This window comes from Pogona vitticeps, chromosome 5 (genome assembly GCF_051106095.1).
Source record: "Pogona vitticeps strain Pit_001003342236 chromosome 5, PviZW2.1, whole genome shotgun sequence".
Lineage (NCBI taxonomy): Eukaryota > Metazoa > Chordata > Lepidosauria > Squamata > Agamidae > Pogona > Pogona vitticeps.
This window is the reverse complement of record NC_135787.1, coordinates 125,604,356-125,621,770: the sequence shown is the minus strand read 5'-3', so window position 1 is coordinate 125,621,770 and position 17,415 is coordinate 125,604,356. Positions and strand designations below refer to the sequence as shown.

At 38.0% G+C, this 17,415-nt stretch overlaps 2 protein-coding genes across 9 annotated transcripts in view; one reads left to right on the top strand and one right to left on the bottom strand.

Moving 5' to 3' along the window:
• The window catches only part of MOV10L1 (Mov10 like RNA helicase 1), a 68,585-nt gene extending 64,257 nt beyond the window's left edge, over window positions 1-4,328 (bottom strand). For 3 of the 4 annotated variants that reach the window (XM_020812873.3, XM_073000599.2, XM_073000598.2), the window contains exon 1: window positions 4,080-4,289. In XM_020812873.3, coding sequence (XP_020668532.3) covers window positions 4,080-4,173 — 94 coding nt within the window. In that variant the 5' untranslated portion in view covers window positions 4,174-4,289. Of the gene's footprint in view, window positions 1-4,079 lie in introns of all 4 variants that reach the window. The other variant, XM_073000601.2, reaches the window with a different exon arrangement.
• A 32-nt stretch (window positions 4,329-4,360) lies between these two features.
• MLC1 (modulator of VRAC current 1) overlaps window positions 4,361-17,415 on the top strand; it is a 32,332-nt gene continuing 19,277 nt past the window's right edge. The window contains exons 1-6 of one of the 5 annotated variants that reach the window (XM_020812871.3): window positions 4,361-4,491; window positions 6,740-6,877; window positions 7,630-7,813; window positions 14,457-14,546; window positions 15,047-15,100; window positions 15,189-15,290. In XM_020812871.3, coding sequence (XP_020668530.3) covers window positions 7,634-7,813; window positions 14,457-14,546; window positions 15,047-15,100; window positions 15,189-15,290 — 426 coding nt within the window. In that variant the 5' untranslated portion in view covers window positions 4,361-4,491; window positions 6,740-6,877; window positions 7,630-7,633. Of the gene's footprint in view, window positions 4,492-4,553; window positions 4,958-6,675; window positions 6,957-7,629; window positions 7,814-14,456; window positions 14,547-15,046; window positions 15,101-15,188; window positions 15,291-17,415 lie in introns of those variants that run through there. The other 4 variants (XM_020812869.3, XM_020812872.3, XM_020812870.3 and 1 more) reach the window with 4 other exon arrangements.

Below are 17,415 nucleotides of genomic sequence, written 5' to 3'. Positions count from 1 at the left end.
TAAGATACATATACTTTCTCCCCCACTATCTGCAAAAAATACAGTAACTAAAAAAATACAGTAACTGAAAACAATTAATATAGGTAAATGTGAGCCCTGCATAACTGTTTTCACAAAGTGCTAGAGTAGGCAAAAGAACCGGACATAGAAGCCATACCTAGGGCCGGAGCAGGCATTGCCGTATTTTTCCATGTTTAAAATGACACTTTTTCCTATAATAATTAGAGGAAAAATTGAGGGTTGTTTTATACACAGAAGGCAGCAGGAGGAGGAAAAGACTGAGTTAAAGAAGCATCCTGGCTCAGCTGCCTATGGCTGCTGCCCATTGACTGCCACCTCCGGAGGTCATCTTATACACTGGGTCATCTTATAAATGAAAAAATACGGTAATTACCCTTTAAAAATAAAATCATCATCATCATGTAATGTGTTGTCAAGTCAATTCCAGGACTATGCGACTTGCCCAAGCCTACACAGCCTCGCTCTTCTCCTTGGAAATCCAACAGAAAATCAAACTCCAACTCACTGAGCTATCCAGGAACCTGATGAGATTTTTGAAAGCCTCTATTTTCAAGCTTAATTGCAGGATGTGGGACAGACCTGAAGGAGAATAACAGCATGGAGGAAGGGGCTGGGACATTTTTTCCTTAGCTGTGATCTGTCTATAAATTTTATCCTCCTGTGCTATAATCAGACTTTTAGCATCGATTAAGGTTGATTGCAGCAGGATTTAAACTGAGGATACTTTTCCAAACTGTAAGAATGAGTTCAGCTCCAGCTTGTCTCAGTTCATAATCATAATCTGCGCAACAAACCTCTTCAAACATTAAGTATGCCCATGTAGTAGCCAAGCTATAAAATTCACAGAAGTGTAGTTCTTGGAAATCTGCTGATTGACAACATCTAGCAGTAAACATCACATGACAAAGAAGCTTCACAGAAAATGTGAACACAATTACGCAAGAAGTAGTAATCGTCCCAAGAAAATGTTAAAAGCTAAGTTACTGTACTATTTCAAAACAGTTCTTAGAAAGTAGGTTTAATAGCCAAGAACAACCAAATCTAACTATCTCTGTTCCAGAGTTCGTAGAGTCTTGCTGACTTCCTTTTAACCATATCTATGCTCTGAACATACAACATAACAAAGGGTGTGATCACACAGGGAAATAGATCACAACCTGGACAGCTTTTGGTGCAGTCTGCTTCTGCGTGATCACACAATGCAGCTGACCCCAATCCGTACTCAGGTTGGACCTTTCTGGTTCAGCTGTGGGGCTTCTACTTTTGGGACCTAAACTGGAGTCATTCCCTAACTGAGGGGTTGCTTTAAGGAAGATCGCTCCTCTTAAAGCAATCCTTTCCAGTGTGATCAAGCATATGCCTTTGCAGACATCTGACAGAACCCTTACTGTTAAATTATTTCCTATCCACATTTAATTTTTTATGAAAAGCATATACACTGGTACAGTAATCAATTCAGCCACAATGCATTTACTACATGAACATCATACCCCTCCACTCCAAACAAAAAACACTCTGTAACATGTATTCTATAACACAGAACATTTATTTTCCTTTATCACTCTTCACTCTGATATGGAAAGCAACATAGACTACTATCTCAAAACTCCTATGTATTTCTTCAAAATGGGGCGAGTAGGTGGAATCAAAGCCTATAAATAATCCTATGCCATCTGACCAAGAAACTAACATCTATGGAATTGCCATTGGTGAATTTTAAAGTCAACATTATTATTTTTAAACCCTCAAATATTGTATTATTTAAGGCTGAAATCCTGTCCATATTTAATTAGCAGCAAATACCAATAAACACAGCAGAACTTACTTTGGAGTAATCATGCATAAGATTCTTCTTGCAATTGTGGGTTTGGATTTTAGGTTTTTTAAGAAATCCACAAGGACAGGAGGCTCTGTGCATGAAGCTTCACTTTAAGCATGACTAAATACTCATTTTATCATGTGATTGCCATTTAACATCACATTTGATGGAATAAAAAAGGTTACTCTGCTTGGTTTCTCTGGTAAGTGTAATGTATGTAATGTATAAAAAAGTGTGAACATAACATAAAAGAAGGATAAATCTAATGCACATTTACATTGCAGCTGGTAAGTGTAAGTTTGCTAAGAGTGCACATTAAAATGAAGAGATTCTGGAAACTGACAGTGTCAATAACTGTACATTTGCAAGTAAACACAATCCCAATTCAGATATCCCTGTTGTAATGAAACTTTCAAGACACTGATGTTATACTGTCATTTGGCAAAGTCTGGAAACAGTGGTACCATCTATGACTGCCTTTTTCAATGAAATATATTGATTTATACAGCGTTTTCGTGATACTCGTCTGTACAAGCCGTGGTAGTCATTTAATATAGCAACTAGCATTTGAATTGTGACTGGTTGATGCTTTCAAAATACACTACATAACTGATTAATTTCTTAACCACTGCTAGGTTAGAAACCGCTATGCAAAAAAGTAGAAAATTAGGGTAGTGGAAACACAAAGTAACAGTGAGTAGCTGAAACTACCTTGTAGTGTTTTGTATACTGGAACATTTATATATGTGATAAGGAATCAAGGAAAGAAAGAACATCATAAACTTATAATCTACTTTGGGTATTGTATTTTTATTTTAGACTTCTGAAAAATGTATTTAAATCAAACAATACCTTATGTTAGATACTTAGTTTATGGGTTAATAATACTATCCTATTAAATGTAAATTCAAATGCATTATTTTGTATCTTAGTTTGAATACTTATGTTCTTATGTGTCATTAAGTCAGAACCAACTTACAATGGCCATGATAGAGCTATCCACCTGCTTTATCACTTCCACACTCCCAGTGAGCTTCCATGGCTGAGTGGGATTCAAACCTTGACTGCCTGAATGACTTTTTTAAATTGAAAAATACCAAATTTTAATTTACATAACAGGAATATGTTACATTCCATTTTTCTACAACATTATTTGGGTGTCTTAATTTTTATTTATTTAAAATATTTTACCCCATCTTTCTCTTAAGGACCTAGGCAGCTTACATTATTAAAACATACTAAAATGTTAAACAAAAGCATTACAAAAACATATTTAGAAGCAAAAAAAAAAGGAATTTTATACATTATCTTGTTTATTATTGTCTCCTAGATAGTCACTAAGGAAAAGTCTGTCTGAAAAGAAAGGTCTTCCCCTCTTGTGGAAGAGCTTAGCAAAGATGGGCCTAATATTGCATCTAAGTATTCAGGTTACCCAGTGTGGCATATTTCATACAGTGATGGCCTAGGGCTCAGAAGGCATTGGTTCAAATCTGCTGTTCAGCCACAGAAGCTCATTTGGGATGTAGAACTGGCAAAGCCATTCCCTAAATATCTCATTTTCCGTGAAAGTCTATTAGGGTTGCTGTAAGTCAGTTCTGACTGACAACCCACGATATCATTAACTATTCAAGCTAGGTACTGTAGCTTGATCCTTATTATGGTCACTGACCAGCAGAAATTCCAGCTAATATACATAAAAACATAAATATAATACATCTGAAATTACATTTAACAAGGTAGCATTGAACTGCTAGGTAAATTAAAAACTGGCATTTTAACTTTTTATTTTTTTTCCAAATTATGCAAAATTTTAAAAAATCATTTGAAATTCCAGAAATAGAGCTCCATATTTCATTCTTTTATTCTTGGGATGGCTACAAATATAGTGATTATTTTACATTTACTTTTGAACGTATATTCCACTTGCCAATGGAAAAAATAGCCATCGTCAGTGTTACGGTGAAATAAAAATCTAAAGACTTGAAATACGTGATTAAGGCAGGAAATGCATTAAAATGCTAAACAAAAAGGTCAACTCTTCGGTTTCGATTTCTGGTCCTGTTTCTAGAGAATTAAGTCCGGCTAAGATACTCAAATGGCATTTTCTAGAAGGGATGGCCAAGACTGTGTTGCCATTTCAGCGAAACGGAGAATTGGCTAGCTAAACTCCCCACTAAAGAGCCCTCCTTCCCCACAGAAAAGAACAAGGGGGAGGGAAGGAGCCACTCGGTTCTTCTACCTCTGGCGGCCCGACGCGCCTCCGCTTCTTCTCCCACCTCCCCGTCGGCCTTTCGCCAAAAGAAAGAGAGGCTTTTCGATAGCAGTGTGAGCATCTTGGAAAACCTCCCGAGGAGGGTGCCGTCGCCGCCCTCCTTTCCTCTCCAGGCAGGCCCACAACACCGGCTCGCCCCCCCCCCGGAATTCCTCACACAACCACACCCCCTCCCCACACAACCTCAAAGGAGACTGAAAACGTGCTTCGCCCGCTTTTTATCGGTTGCGCGGTTTGGCGCCCCGCCTCGCCCCACCCCTCAGACCCGCAACTCGACGCCTGCCCGGCCTGTGGGAGTTTGGAAAGAGAGGCGGAAAGGCCTGTGGGAGGCCAAGGGAGAGTGGGCTCTAGAAGCGGCTTTAGACCGTGCTTCTCGAAGGTCCTCTCAACCTCGCCAATTTCCCCTCACGGGTGGGGTGAGGGGGAAAAAGAAAGAAAGCAGACTCCCTTGGGAAACGGTTACACCAGGGGGCTGGAAGTGTGCTGGTTGTCCATGTCCCGCCCGCCTCGCAGGGAAGGCCAAGGGTGAAAGAAAGCAGCCTTCGTCGGGAAGAGTAACCCGAGGGGCTCCCGAAGCGCCTTGGCCCGGCATTTTCTGGGGGCTCTTCTCGGTCTTGGCTTTTGGGGCCAAAGCGGGAGAGGCCTGGGTCAGGACGCTCGACGAGTTTTGCAATGCTATTCCTAAGTAATTTAGTGTCTTAGGAAGAGCAGCAACAGAAAAAACTCAGTAACTCGTTATCGTGTAAATCTGAGCCTAAAGTCGGTTGAAATCGCTGGGGTGTAAACGGGCTGCAGTTGGCTTCTCAGCGTCCTCAAAGGCGTTTCATATGTCCTTTCATATGAAAGTAAGCCCCACGAAACTCACGAGGGAGTACAGCGCAACCCAGAACGTAGTGGTTAAAGTGAGAGCTTGACACTCAAGTCCCACCAGAGACATGAAACCCTCCCGGGGATGTTGTGCTTGTTACTCTCACTTTGATCTACCCTGCAGGGCTGCTGTAATGATAACCTATAGGGAAGGAGAGACTTCTACCCTTGGCTTGAGCTTATTGTAGGAAAAGCAGGATAGAAATATAAAATGAATGAGATGCCATTGGAACCTTAGTAATAATTTACATCCCAGTGATTTCATTGGGATCTATGTTTTAATCCTGATGTAGACCTATGCCACTAATTAGAAAGTGGCATGGAATGTCAGATTACTGTTTTTTAATAGTTTTGCATTGACAATATATAGCATATGCAACACCTTCCCACTCCTGTAACAAGGAGTACTTCTTGTGTGTAAGAGATACTTTCAGGATGGTGTAATTTTTTTCAAATACTGTACTGTATATACCAAGTTTCAGGAAACTGATGAGTACACAAAGCAAGAAGCCTTAGTCTATTTATGATACAAAGAGATGTGATGACGTTCCGTTGTGTTTATATAAAGGTTTCACAATTTAATATGCACTGAAGTTGATGTCAAAAGTTCACCCAAAGTTTCTAAATTTTTGGATTATTAGTGCTAGGGAAAGGCACAGATAAATGTTTGATCCATTTTTGCTAAGGATGAACCTAAGGGGTTCAGTACATTTAAAATGTAGAAACCTATTATGCTCAATACTTGATGAGGTGTTAATTATTTTCACAGCAATAATAATTCTAATATTGGTGAATATTTCCTTTGTATCAGGAAGAATAAAAATGTTTCACATTGGTTTGAAAAACACTGAAATTGGTTTTTCACCGTTGTCCTGCTGTGGTTTCTTAGTTGCAGAGGAATTTTAAGACTATACAAAAGCCTGTGCCATTGCCCTAGTTGCTAGTGTGCCAGTATCTTCAGGGTGGATAACATTCTTGTTACAGTACTTTGATATCCTAGTAAGCTGAGTGCACAGGGGTGCTAAAATGGCTCCAGGATTATTGTGTATTGTTTTTTTCCCCAACTCTGTTGTATGGAAAGGCACAGATTAATGTTTTATCATTTTTTGCTAAGACAAGGATGACTCTAAAAACGGGTTAATCTCTAGCTTTCGAAATGTGAAGCAAGTATCCAGAGTTTGAATGGTTTACAAGCTAATAAACAAAAACATCTTAAGCACATTGCCAAAATTGTGCTTTCACACCCTGTTCTTAACTCATTACATGGTTTATGTAAAACCTGACATATGAGGCTCAATTCCATAAAGAGGAGACATCTGAAGTTCAGTAAAAGCATGGGTTTCAACATTCATGTTCAGTTTCTCAGTTCCTTTTCTCCTTTGTTCCCTTTGGTTACATGTAATTGTTGCCTTGTAGGATAAAACAAGTACTGTAATACCTCAAGAATAGCCTGCTTACAGTATACAGTACAGCAATCTTATACATGCCTGCTTGGAAGTCCCACTAAGTTCAGTTAAAGATAGACAAGAATGAAACACCAATCAGTGAGCATTTAATACATAGATTAATTAAACCCTACACTAGATAAACAGATATTCCATCAAGTTTTTCTTGTTCTAAGGTGGTGGTGGTGGAATCAACCTTGTGAGAATATGCTACAGTAATTTTCTCATGTGTTCTCTTCATTAAAATTCAGTTGGCGTTCCCTATTCTCTGGCTTAACTGAGGTTTTGCTGTGCTTTTGTTCTACGTATGAATAGACCTTGTTGCAAGCCAAAGTGTAAGAGCAAACTTTTCAAAGGCAGCATGAATCACTAAGCAGTGAGGCTATAACAAAGTGTACCGACAACTCTGCTGACACAACTATTCAAAGTTGACCATTAACTTCCCAGTTTAAGGTATGTATGACAGATTTTATCAGCTGGTAAATATGCAGCTAGGTTGTATTAACCAGTCTTCCCTAAAGCATGTTGAAATGTATATAAAACTGATGCTCCATGTTAACAGAATTAATTATTTTGTAATGCTTTCTGTTACTGAAGTGAAGGGTATACTTTTTTTAAAGATACCTCAACTGTGCCTCTTCCAAATATTTGTGGATTGTTATGTACTGTACTACAGGACAGGAAATTGTGTATGGAAAATGCATTTTCATCTTTTGATGTATGATAGAAGTTGTTGAAAATAGTTTCAGCATTTTGGGATTTTCTTAAATTGAATTCATTAGTTTGATGCTGACTTATATCAGATGTTTGTTACTTGGTTACTCTTTGGTCTTGGTAACAAAGCTTGGAATTTAAAACAGTGTATAGTAGTTTTAAAATGTAGTTAATCAAAATTACCTGCTGTATGTACTACATAACCTGTACGCTAGTTCTAGAGATGTTGATGTATAATTTACTCTTTTACCTATACTGTACTATAATGCACCTTTGAGTAATTATACATAAGACCAAAGTGTCACTCTTTCATCCTAAGTAAGTTATGTTGGTGTTGTATTGAAATGTTTATATATTTCAGAATATATATTTTAGGATGTAGAAATTTGAGAAGTTGCTCCTTAGGATAACTAAGGAAGTAGAGTATATTCTAGCTTTTTTAAATGTAGGATCAACAATAAATAAAACGAAAAATTGTTTTTGCTTTAAAGCATTATGACAAAGGAAGACTCTTACAGGGAAGAATTTAGTTATGACAGAATGCCAACTTTGGAGCGTGGAAAACAAGAGAGTGGAAATTATGTTCCAGATATTAAATCTAGTGACCTTCAGCTATCAAAGAGATTTCATCCTTGTTTTAGTTATAGAACATGGATTTATTCTTTACTGATGGGGGTAAGTATCAAATGTTATTACTGTTAATAACAGTCTTAGAACTGCAGAGCTAGAAGAGACCATATGGATTATTGAGCCCAGCCCCTGTCAAGGAGGCACAGTGGAGAATCTAACTCTCAACTCCTACCTCCACAGCCAAATACCTACACTACTGAGCTATCCGGCAGTTTAATCTACCTTAGCCAGGCCTGAAAACTTGTGATTTTTTTCATAGATGATGGCAGTTATCACATTATATCACTGTCCATTTCATTACAAATATTTGAGTTTACTCCTTGGAATGTTTGTCTTTTTGAAAAAGTCAAGTTTCGCAGAATTTATGGCCAAGTTTCAGTGCTGTACTTCTGTATCTAATGACAACAGAGTAGGGTGTTTCTTCCCCTGCTTTCTTTCTGGAGACCCCTATAATACCAAAACTGCTGCAGTGTTTTACACTGGCCCTGCAGACCAGGTTGTGGGGTGCACAGAGGGCTGCAGGAAGCAGGGGAGGGGATCATTGATTCTGACATAACCAGAAGAATCCAGTTAAAGTACGTACATCCATAGACCTTGGCAAATGGTTCTAATGGTACAAGCCAGAGCATCTTTTCTTGAAACTACTGGATTGTCCTTGTTCTACAGTGGGGTTTAATCCTTGTTAAAAGTGTAAAATTGTATTATGAAAGTGACTTCTGGTTTTAGAGGTTAAATATGTTTCTCTCCTTTTTTCTCAGGTAACATTTTTAAGGATTTCTAAAAGCTACTATGAGTGTAATTTTTAGGAGAAAACTAAAAATAATAAATATTGAGAAATCTGTGTTTGCATTTTTATAAAAGAGTTTGAGGAGGGTTAAAATACCAAAGTTGACCTACCAAACAATGAAGGCCCTCATTAGCTATTGAGTTTCACTTGCAGTTATCAGTAATAAGGGATGTTGCCTGAACAGTTGTGATACTTGGCTCGTGCTGCAGACACAAACTCCAAAATAAATGCTTAGCTGTATTCCCACATCAAGTTATTTATTGCTTTTGTTTAAAAGCAAAACAAAAACCCTAATTAATGTGATGCACATACTTCTTCATTAAAAGGATTGAACACAAGAAAAAAAAGTATAATGCACAAGGAGAAATTGAGGTAAAGCTATCCGATTTATTCATTTTGTAATCTTTTAATCATAAGCAACATATCACTTTACCTTGTGCATCATAGAGTGATTGATAGGGAAGTTTACGATACCATTCAGCATCATGTGAAGTTGCTTAATTGTTCTTAAATTCCCTGAAAAAACAGGTGGTTTGTTTTGGGGCATTTAGATTACAGTATGCAGGTTAGTATAGATTCACTGTCACATTGCCCCTCTGTACAGTGGGGTCACTGTACATGGAGTGTCATGCATGTGTAAATCACAGTAATGGCTATACCTAGCACAGAAATAGCATTCCCTAATTTGACTATTTTGTTTGGTGTTTAATGATCTTGTGTTAGATGATATCAAGTCAATTCAGATTTATAGTCTGCTTGGTATTTCAGATTTCCAAAGTAAGATATTTAAGGAGTAGTTTTACTGGTGACACCACACACTGCCCTGATAAGACTCCACAGCTGAGTGGAAATTTAAACCTTGGTCTCCTGAGTCCTAGTCCCTTGTTCTGTCCAATACACCAGTGGCTCCCAACCTTGAGTTCCCAAATATTCTTGGACTAAAACTCCCAGAAGCCTTCATCACTAGCTGTGCTGACCAGGATTTCTGAGAGTTGTAGTCCAAGAACATCTAGGATCCAAAATTGAGCACCACTGCACTATACCATACCAGCTCTCTTAAGATAACTGGAAGGATAGCTTTAAGTAATCTGCATACTCCTAGGCTAAGAGGAGTTTGGATTCAGCACACATTTAGTTAACTTCCTATTAGCTCAGCTACTATCCTCATGAGTTAAGACAGAATGGTTTAATCTCAAATCTGTGTTGTTTACGTAGGAATAAGTTCCACTAACTGGATGGAACTGGCATCTGACTTAATATACTGTATATAGTATTGCTTATCATGGGTTTCAGTTACACACTTGTTTGTCTGCCCAGGCAAGTATGAGTGGAAGTTGTGTACATGCCTTAAGTGTTTAACAGTTCATCCAATTAACATTTATTGCACAAGGATATGATAAAATTAACGCCTAAAATGTTTTTTACTACTCAGATTTATTTTATTAATTTTACCAAGTCGTTTTTGATTTATTTCTGAAACCCATAAGCCATCTCAAGCAATCAGGTCCTTCCCTACCTTCAAAAGATAACAAAATTTTACTTTGGCAGTGCCATCAAAGATGACAGATCTTGTACTTGTTATTTTTGGGGACTATTTTGCTGTCATAATTTGTAAGAACATAAATTACTTGTTCATTAATAGGTTATCTGGGTCACTTGAACTTAAGGACTCTCTTGCTACAAACCAAACAAGTAACAGTAGTAGTAAATTCCCGATACAGTATTTCCCTTGGATGCCTTATTAAGAATACAGTAATTGCTTGTCGGTGCCTGGATAGCACTGCATAGCCGCAAGCTGTAGACACACTGTCTGTCTTTGGTTAGATGTTTTTGTATTCCTGCCAAGAAAGGAGCTCATTTTCTTTAGTTAAGTAGTTGTTATACATTATTTGATACATCTTTTGCTGACATTTTAAAAATGTGGGCAGCTCAAACAAGAATTATAATTTTTAAACTGGGCTTTAGATCAGCTCCAGATTTGGCACATTTATAGCAGTCTGCTTTTGCCCTGTGCCAAGCTTGGGAAGATTAGCAAATGGCTTTCAAATTATGACGACCTTGTGTCCTTTTAAAGAGAAGGGCGGGATAAAATATTTGAAGTGAATAAATAAACAAAGTGCTTCCACCTGTTCAGAAATAGGTGACCCTAAATGTCCCCAGAGTTAAATATCACATGAATTGGGGGAAAATGTGATTATTTTGAAAGAGAATTGTTGGCCCTACCCACTTTTTTTATTTACAGTGGTGCCTCGCATAGCGATTGCTCCGCTTAGTGAAGAAATCGCTTTGCGATTGACTTTTTGCCATCACAAAAGTGATCGCTTTGTGATGGTCCCTATGGATTTATTTTGCTTTGCGATGATCGCGGGGAAGCGATCATCACAACGCGCCCATTTTCGCACAGCTGATCAGCGGTTTCAAAATGGCTGCCGGGTAAACAAATGGCCACCCGCTGTGTTTAGGAACGGATTCCTCACTTTAGAGACACCGAAAATGGCGGCGCTATGGAGGATCTTCGCTTAAAGGTAAGTTGTAAGCCCATAGGAACGCATTAATCGCATTTTAATGCATTTCTATGGCTTTTTTATATCGCTTAGCGACCTTTTCGTTCTGCAGCAATTTTTGCGGAACGAATTAACGTCGCTAAGTGAGGCACCACTGTATTTTAAAATAATCTGGCCTACAGAAGCAGAAATATTGATCCTCAAAAAAGGCCTTTCAAAAGGGAACAACTGCTGCTTTGTTATAAGACTGAGCATGTGTGATATAGGTTAGCCAGTACCATAGAAGCTGCACTAATTGAAGTGTATACATTTGTAGGCAGTGTGTGTGTGTGAGGAATACTTATAGAGAAAAGTCACAAAAACGTACTGAGATTTTGTTTAAGGAGTAAAAATTCAAGCTTTGCTTTACAGAAATTAATGCAGTGACAATTTTCTGCAAAGGGGGATATTTTGCCATGTATCTTCAGTAAATTCTCTAAGGATTTCAGAGACTAGTCTCTTCACATATATTGTCAAAGGAGAAAACAGCTCCATGTCTAGAGCCATCTGAACTTTTGTCCTTGTCAATCAGGACACAATTAGCTGACTTAGCTAAGAGGATTCTATTTCTCGTTGTAAAACTGGAGAAACAAAAAGAACATTAGAAAGGTTTAAAAATATACAGATGTTGAAAATATATTTTTAAAAGAATACAGAACAAATATTCGGAAGCTTATTCATTTAAGCTGTGAAATTATTGTTTTTTGCTTTGTGGCTGGAGATGATCTTACTTGATATTAGCAGAGATTGGGTTCCTATATCTTGTCATAGTCTCCTGTCAAAGTTTCCATTCCACTCATCTTGTCACTTAACAATTGCTTGTTAATTTTAAACAACTCTAAAGATTTTAGATACTATAAAGATACTATAAAGTCACTTCTGATGTTTTGGAAACTATATAAATTAATGACCTCCCAAATATCCTAACAACTTTGCTGAGATTTTGCAAACCAACAGCATCTCAGGTTGGGTTGCTCTCTCTTCCTACTGCCCTGCTTCCTAGCAATACTGTCTTTTCCAGCAAGTTCTGCTCAGCTTCAGCTAATAAACTAGAACAAGTCCAGAGGAGGGAAACAAGGATGATCAGGGGAATGGAAGCCAAGCCTTGTGAGGAAAGACTGAAAGAAGTGGGCATGTTTAGCCTTGAGAAAAGACTGAAGGGGGATATGATAGCACTTTTCAAATACTTGAAAATAAGGTTCCCTGTAAGGTGTGCACCTGCGCGACCCCACCTCCCTCTGCTCAGCTTTCCTCCTCCTCCTCCTCTCAGCAATCGTTTTCAGCCCCTTTGGTTCTGGTCATGATGGAACCACATGTGGGAGTGTGTGGAGTTGTGCAGGCATGCAGGGGCAAGGTTGCGAAAGAGAGAGAATGGTGAAGCACTGCCCAGTGGGGCTGAAAATTACAGGGTACTCATACAGGTAGTCACAGAGGAGGAGCAGAATCTGTTTTTAATCATCCCAGAGTGCTGGACTCATAAGAAAAGGCTCAAGTTACAGGAAGGCAGATTTACGCTGTATATCGGGGGGGGGGGGGGAAGCTTAGCTGTTAGAGCAGTATGGCCATGGAACAAATTACTCCAACACTGGAGGCATTCAAGAGAAAGTTGGACAACCATCTATCCCATTTACTTTGATTTAGATTCAATGACCTTATAGGCCTCTTTCAACTCAATTATTCTATTATTCTATGGATTTCTTTATTGAGTCAACTCATCTCATGTGAGGTTCTGTCTCTTTCCCTGCTGCCCACCCCTTTTCCAAGCAATATTGTCTTTTCTGGTCAGTTCTGAATTCTCATTATATATGCAAGGTAAGATAGCCTCAGTTTACTAATTATTGCTCTAGTGAGAGTTTGGACTTGATTTGATTACCTACTTGCCTTCCTTTCTGGTGGTCTGTGGAATCTTTAAGGCTCTCCTTCAGCACCACATTTCAAATGAGTTGATTCTCCCTGTCTTTCTGTCCATCTTTTACATAATATGAATTATTTTGACTTTAGTTTCAAGTAACAATCATTGCTAAGTCCTAGCTCCTCCTTTTTTATTTCAAAAGACAAGGGAACATATTTTGGAAAACATGCAAGCAACATGTTGTAAAGCAAAGGTTTGGAAATTGGAAGATAGCTTTCTGGTCTGCATTCTGTGGAACATTCATGGCTATATTAGTTTACCTGAGAGGTTAAAGGGTGTGTTGTATGTTTCATTGTTGTGTGCGTGTTACACTTTTGCTTCACCATTTCATTAAATCCAAAACAGCCCTTCAAAATATTTTCACACAGAGGGACTATTGCAACATCCCATCTGTTCTTGGTTCTTCTCTTCCCCAGTAACCATATTACAGATCATGTGATCATTTTCTGAGATCCTCTAGCACTGGATAATTCTACATAAGGGAAGTTGCCAAAGTTTATGTATAAAAAGCAGGAAAATACAATTCTTCCAAACCCCCCTCCATTTATGAATGTAGGATACTGTGCATCTGTATCCACAATTCAAAACACTAGGAAATGGCTCAATACTGCTGCACTTATGTTGCCAGCAGAAAAAAAGTGTGCCAAATTTTACATAGCAAAGGCCAGACTGAATGTTGACAATATCTGGTCTACAGGATACCCTCTTGTGCCATTTCATCTAGGTATTTTGATACCTAGAAAACTTGTTGAAAAACAGCCTGACAAGTGAATTGTAGTGTGCACAAGAAGAATATCTTGTAGACTGTCTTGATTCCTGACATGGGTGCTGTTAACATTCAGGCTACCATGTGCTGTGTAAACCTAGGCATCCTTTTTCCTGCTGGCAATGTGGGCATGGTATTGAGCAGCAATATTGGGCCATTTCCCAACATTTTGAATCATGGATGTAGAAGCACAATATCCCACAATCATAAAATTGAGCTTTAATTGAATTTGATATACGTATGGATATGTGTGTACTCTAAAATGTAGTCATTAGCTGTAAGAAAAATATGTTTTCCATGCAATTGCAATGCAAACAATTGGATTTCAAATATGATTCCCCCCGATGATTTTATGCCTGAAGCAACAGTTCCAAGGATTGGGAAATTACTTGTTTTCTGCCTTTTCCCAAAATATCAGTTTGTTAATATCTACTATTTCTTACTTAAATAGGATTACTTACTAAGTTGTTCTATAATATTGCTGCCAAGTCATTGCTTAATAGTTCTATGTCTTAGAGACAACAACACGTTTTCTGACATTTTTAAAATACTTTCTTCTACATTCATTGGCGCCATTGTTAAGGGTTGCAGTGTGTTCTTTTTCATTCAGAGAACTGCCAACTTTCACATAGTTGAATTTTCACCAATATATTACTTTATGTAAAATTTCTATTTTTCAGACTTGCATACTTGTTACCTCTGGATTTTCACTTTATTTGGGGAATGTTTTTCCATCTGAAATGGATTACTTGCGGTGTGCAGCAGGTTCCGTAAGCATTACTTTTAATTGCTGTAGATATCTGAAAATAAAAATTGGGAACATAATTTGTAGTATATTCATATATTTCATACAGGTCTTATATCATTTTAGCCTAATTAAAATTGCCAACATGAAAACACTTACCTGACCTAATTCTTGGCTGTTTGCTACATATAAATAGTTTTCTTTGATAGAAATTGCAGTATTTTATCAGATATGCATTTATGGCTTAAGTCTATTCACTAAGCCCCCGAAGAGAGCTCATGCTAACTCACTGAGCTCTATAGCTTCCATTTTGCCCAACCAAGCAACCATTTCACAACAAGGCATGACAAAGAAATGTCTGTGTTCCAGATGGGTTCTATAAAGTTCCAGTAGTGGCTTCCTGTGTTCAGATAGAACAGTGTGATTCTTCTGCCATAAGTCCCATGCTGAAGGGAAATATTTATTAGTCCTGAAATTCTGTTTTCAGTTGTTATCTTAATTTTTGTTTCTTTAATTTCCCCCCAGTGTATACCCTCAGCAGCAGTGAGTTTTGCCATAGCCAGAAACAAAGTTAATGTGGTATGTTATTTATATTTTCAATATCTGTTAATATTTAAGTAGTTAGACTGCATTAATTAAAAAATAAATGCTTGTGCTGTTTTTGTAGATACCCAATTTTCAGATTCTGTTCGTTTCTACATTTGCGGTTACAACAACATGTTTAGTTTGGTTTGGATGCAAACTTGTGCTGAACCCTACAGCTATAAATGTGAGTTGTACACAACAAAGACCATTTCTTTCCTGTTTAATGTTGAGTTTGTTTTTAATGATATATAGAATCATTAAGGAGTTTACTAGGCATTACCTGAGCAATGTCATATTATCTATCTATCTATCTATCTATCTATCTATCTATCTATCTATCTATCTATCTATCTATCTATCTATCTATCTATCTATCTATCTATCTATCTATCTATCTATCTATCTATCTATCTATCTATCTATCTATCTATCTATCTATCTATCTATAAGGGAATTACAATTTTAGAGTATAAATTGATTTGATAGAGGAAGTTAGTTCCACAGATTTCACAGAAAACAATGCTACTTAAGTTGGTATTAATTAAATTTACACATTGATTTCCGTGAGACCTGACTGTTGACCAACTTAATCTAAGTTCAGCCCAAAGTTACTTTCTGGCCATGAATTTCTTTCCTGAGCAGAATTTTATTGTTCTGTCTTTTGAATGTTTTATTGCTCTTTCACTTGATTTCTTAGTATTTGATCATCTGTACACCACAGAAAAAGCATTATATAGCTCCTTGATTATTGCTCTTTGGATCTTCTCCTTTGGAGCCAAAAACATTGAATCCTATCTTAATATATAATAAAATAAAATGATTCTCTCCTCCTCCCCCATTTTTAATTGGCTCATTTTTAATCATTGATATGTTAAAAGTATGAAATTGTCTGTTTCTTTCTGTGCTATTTTGAATGAGCAGAATGCAACCCACAGATGATCAGAAATGCTGCAGATTACTTTCATTAATCAAGAATGAATTTGCAACAATTCCTCTGTTTCTAAACCCAGTACAGTATGTAAAAATACAATAGCTGAAATATAGAGGGGATTCAGAAGTTTCATTTGCAGCATCACAGTCATTGGGGGGAAAAACAGAATGGTGTTAGTTCTCTACTATAAGGGAAGTTGGTTGTATGAAATGGTTTTCTCTATATGATTTCAGTAAACGTTCAGCTGATGGAAAATCCCTGTTTATGAAGGACTTTACTTTAGACAGCTTGCATGGAGAGACACTTCATATTAAAATATTCGACAAAACCCAAAGAAAAGTAAAAAATAAAGAGAAAAACATTATGGCACCTTAAGGATTATTGTTGTTGTTTAGTCCTTTAGTCGTGTCCCCATGGACCAGAGCACCCAAGGCCCTCCTGTCTTCCACTGCCTCCCAGAGTTGGGTCAAATTCATATTGGTAGCTTCGGTGACACTGTCCAACCATCTCGTCCTCTGTCGTACCCTTCTCCTCTTGCCTTCACTCTTTCCTAACATCAGGGTCTTTCCCAGGGAGTCTTCTCTTCTCATGAGATGGCCAAAGTATTGGAGCCTCAGCTTCAGGATCTGTCCTTCCAGTGAGCATTCAGGGTTGATTTCCTTCAGAACTTATAGGTTTGTTCTCCTTGCAGTCCAGGGGACTCTCAAGAGCCTCCTCCAGCACCACAATTCAAAAGTGTCAGTTCTTCGGTGGTCAGTTTTCTTTAGGGTCCAGCTCTTTAGATGTCCAGCAGACATCTTTTAATTTCATGGCTGCTGTCAACATCTGCAGTGATCATGGAGCCCAAGAAAGTAAAATCTGTCACTGCCTCCATATCTTCCCCTTCTACTTACCCGGAGGTGATGGGACCAGTGGCCATGATCTTAGTTTTTTTGATGTTGAGCTTCAGACCATTTTTTGCACTCTCCTCTTTCATCCTCATTAAGACGTTCTTTAATGCCTCCTCACTTTCTGCCATCAGAGTGGTATCATCTGCATATCGGAGGTTGTTGATATTTCTTCCGGCAATCTTAATTCCATTTTGGGATTCATCCAGTCCAGCCTTTCGCATGATGTATTCTGCATATAAATTAAATAAGTCGGGAACAATATACAGCCTTGTCGTACTTCTTTCCCAATTTTGAACCAATTAGTTGTTCCATATCCAGTTCTATATGTTGCTTCCTGTCCCACATACAGTGATGCCCCGCATGACGACAACATCGCTAAACGAAACCGCAGGACGACGACTCTTTGCGATTGCTATAGCCATTCGCAAAATAGGCATTTCAGTGGGGGAATTCCGCTTCATGACAATTTGGTCCGTGCTTCTCGGACG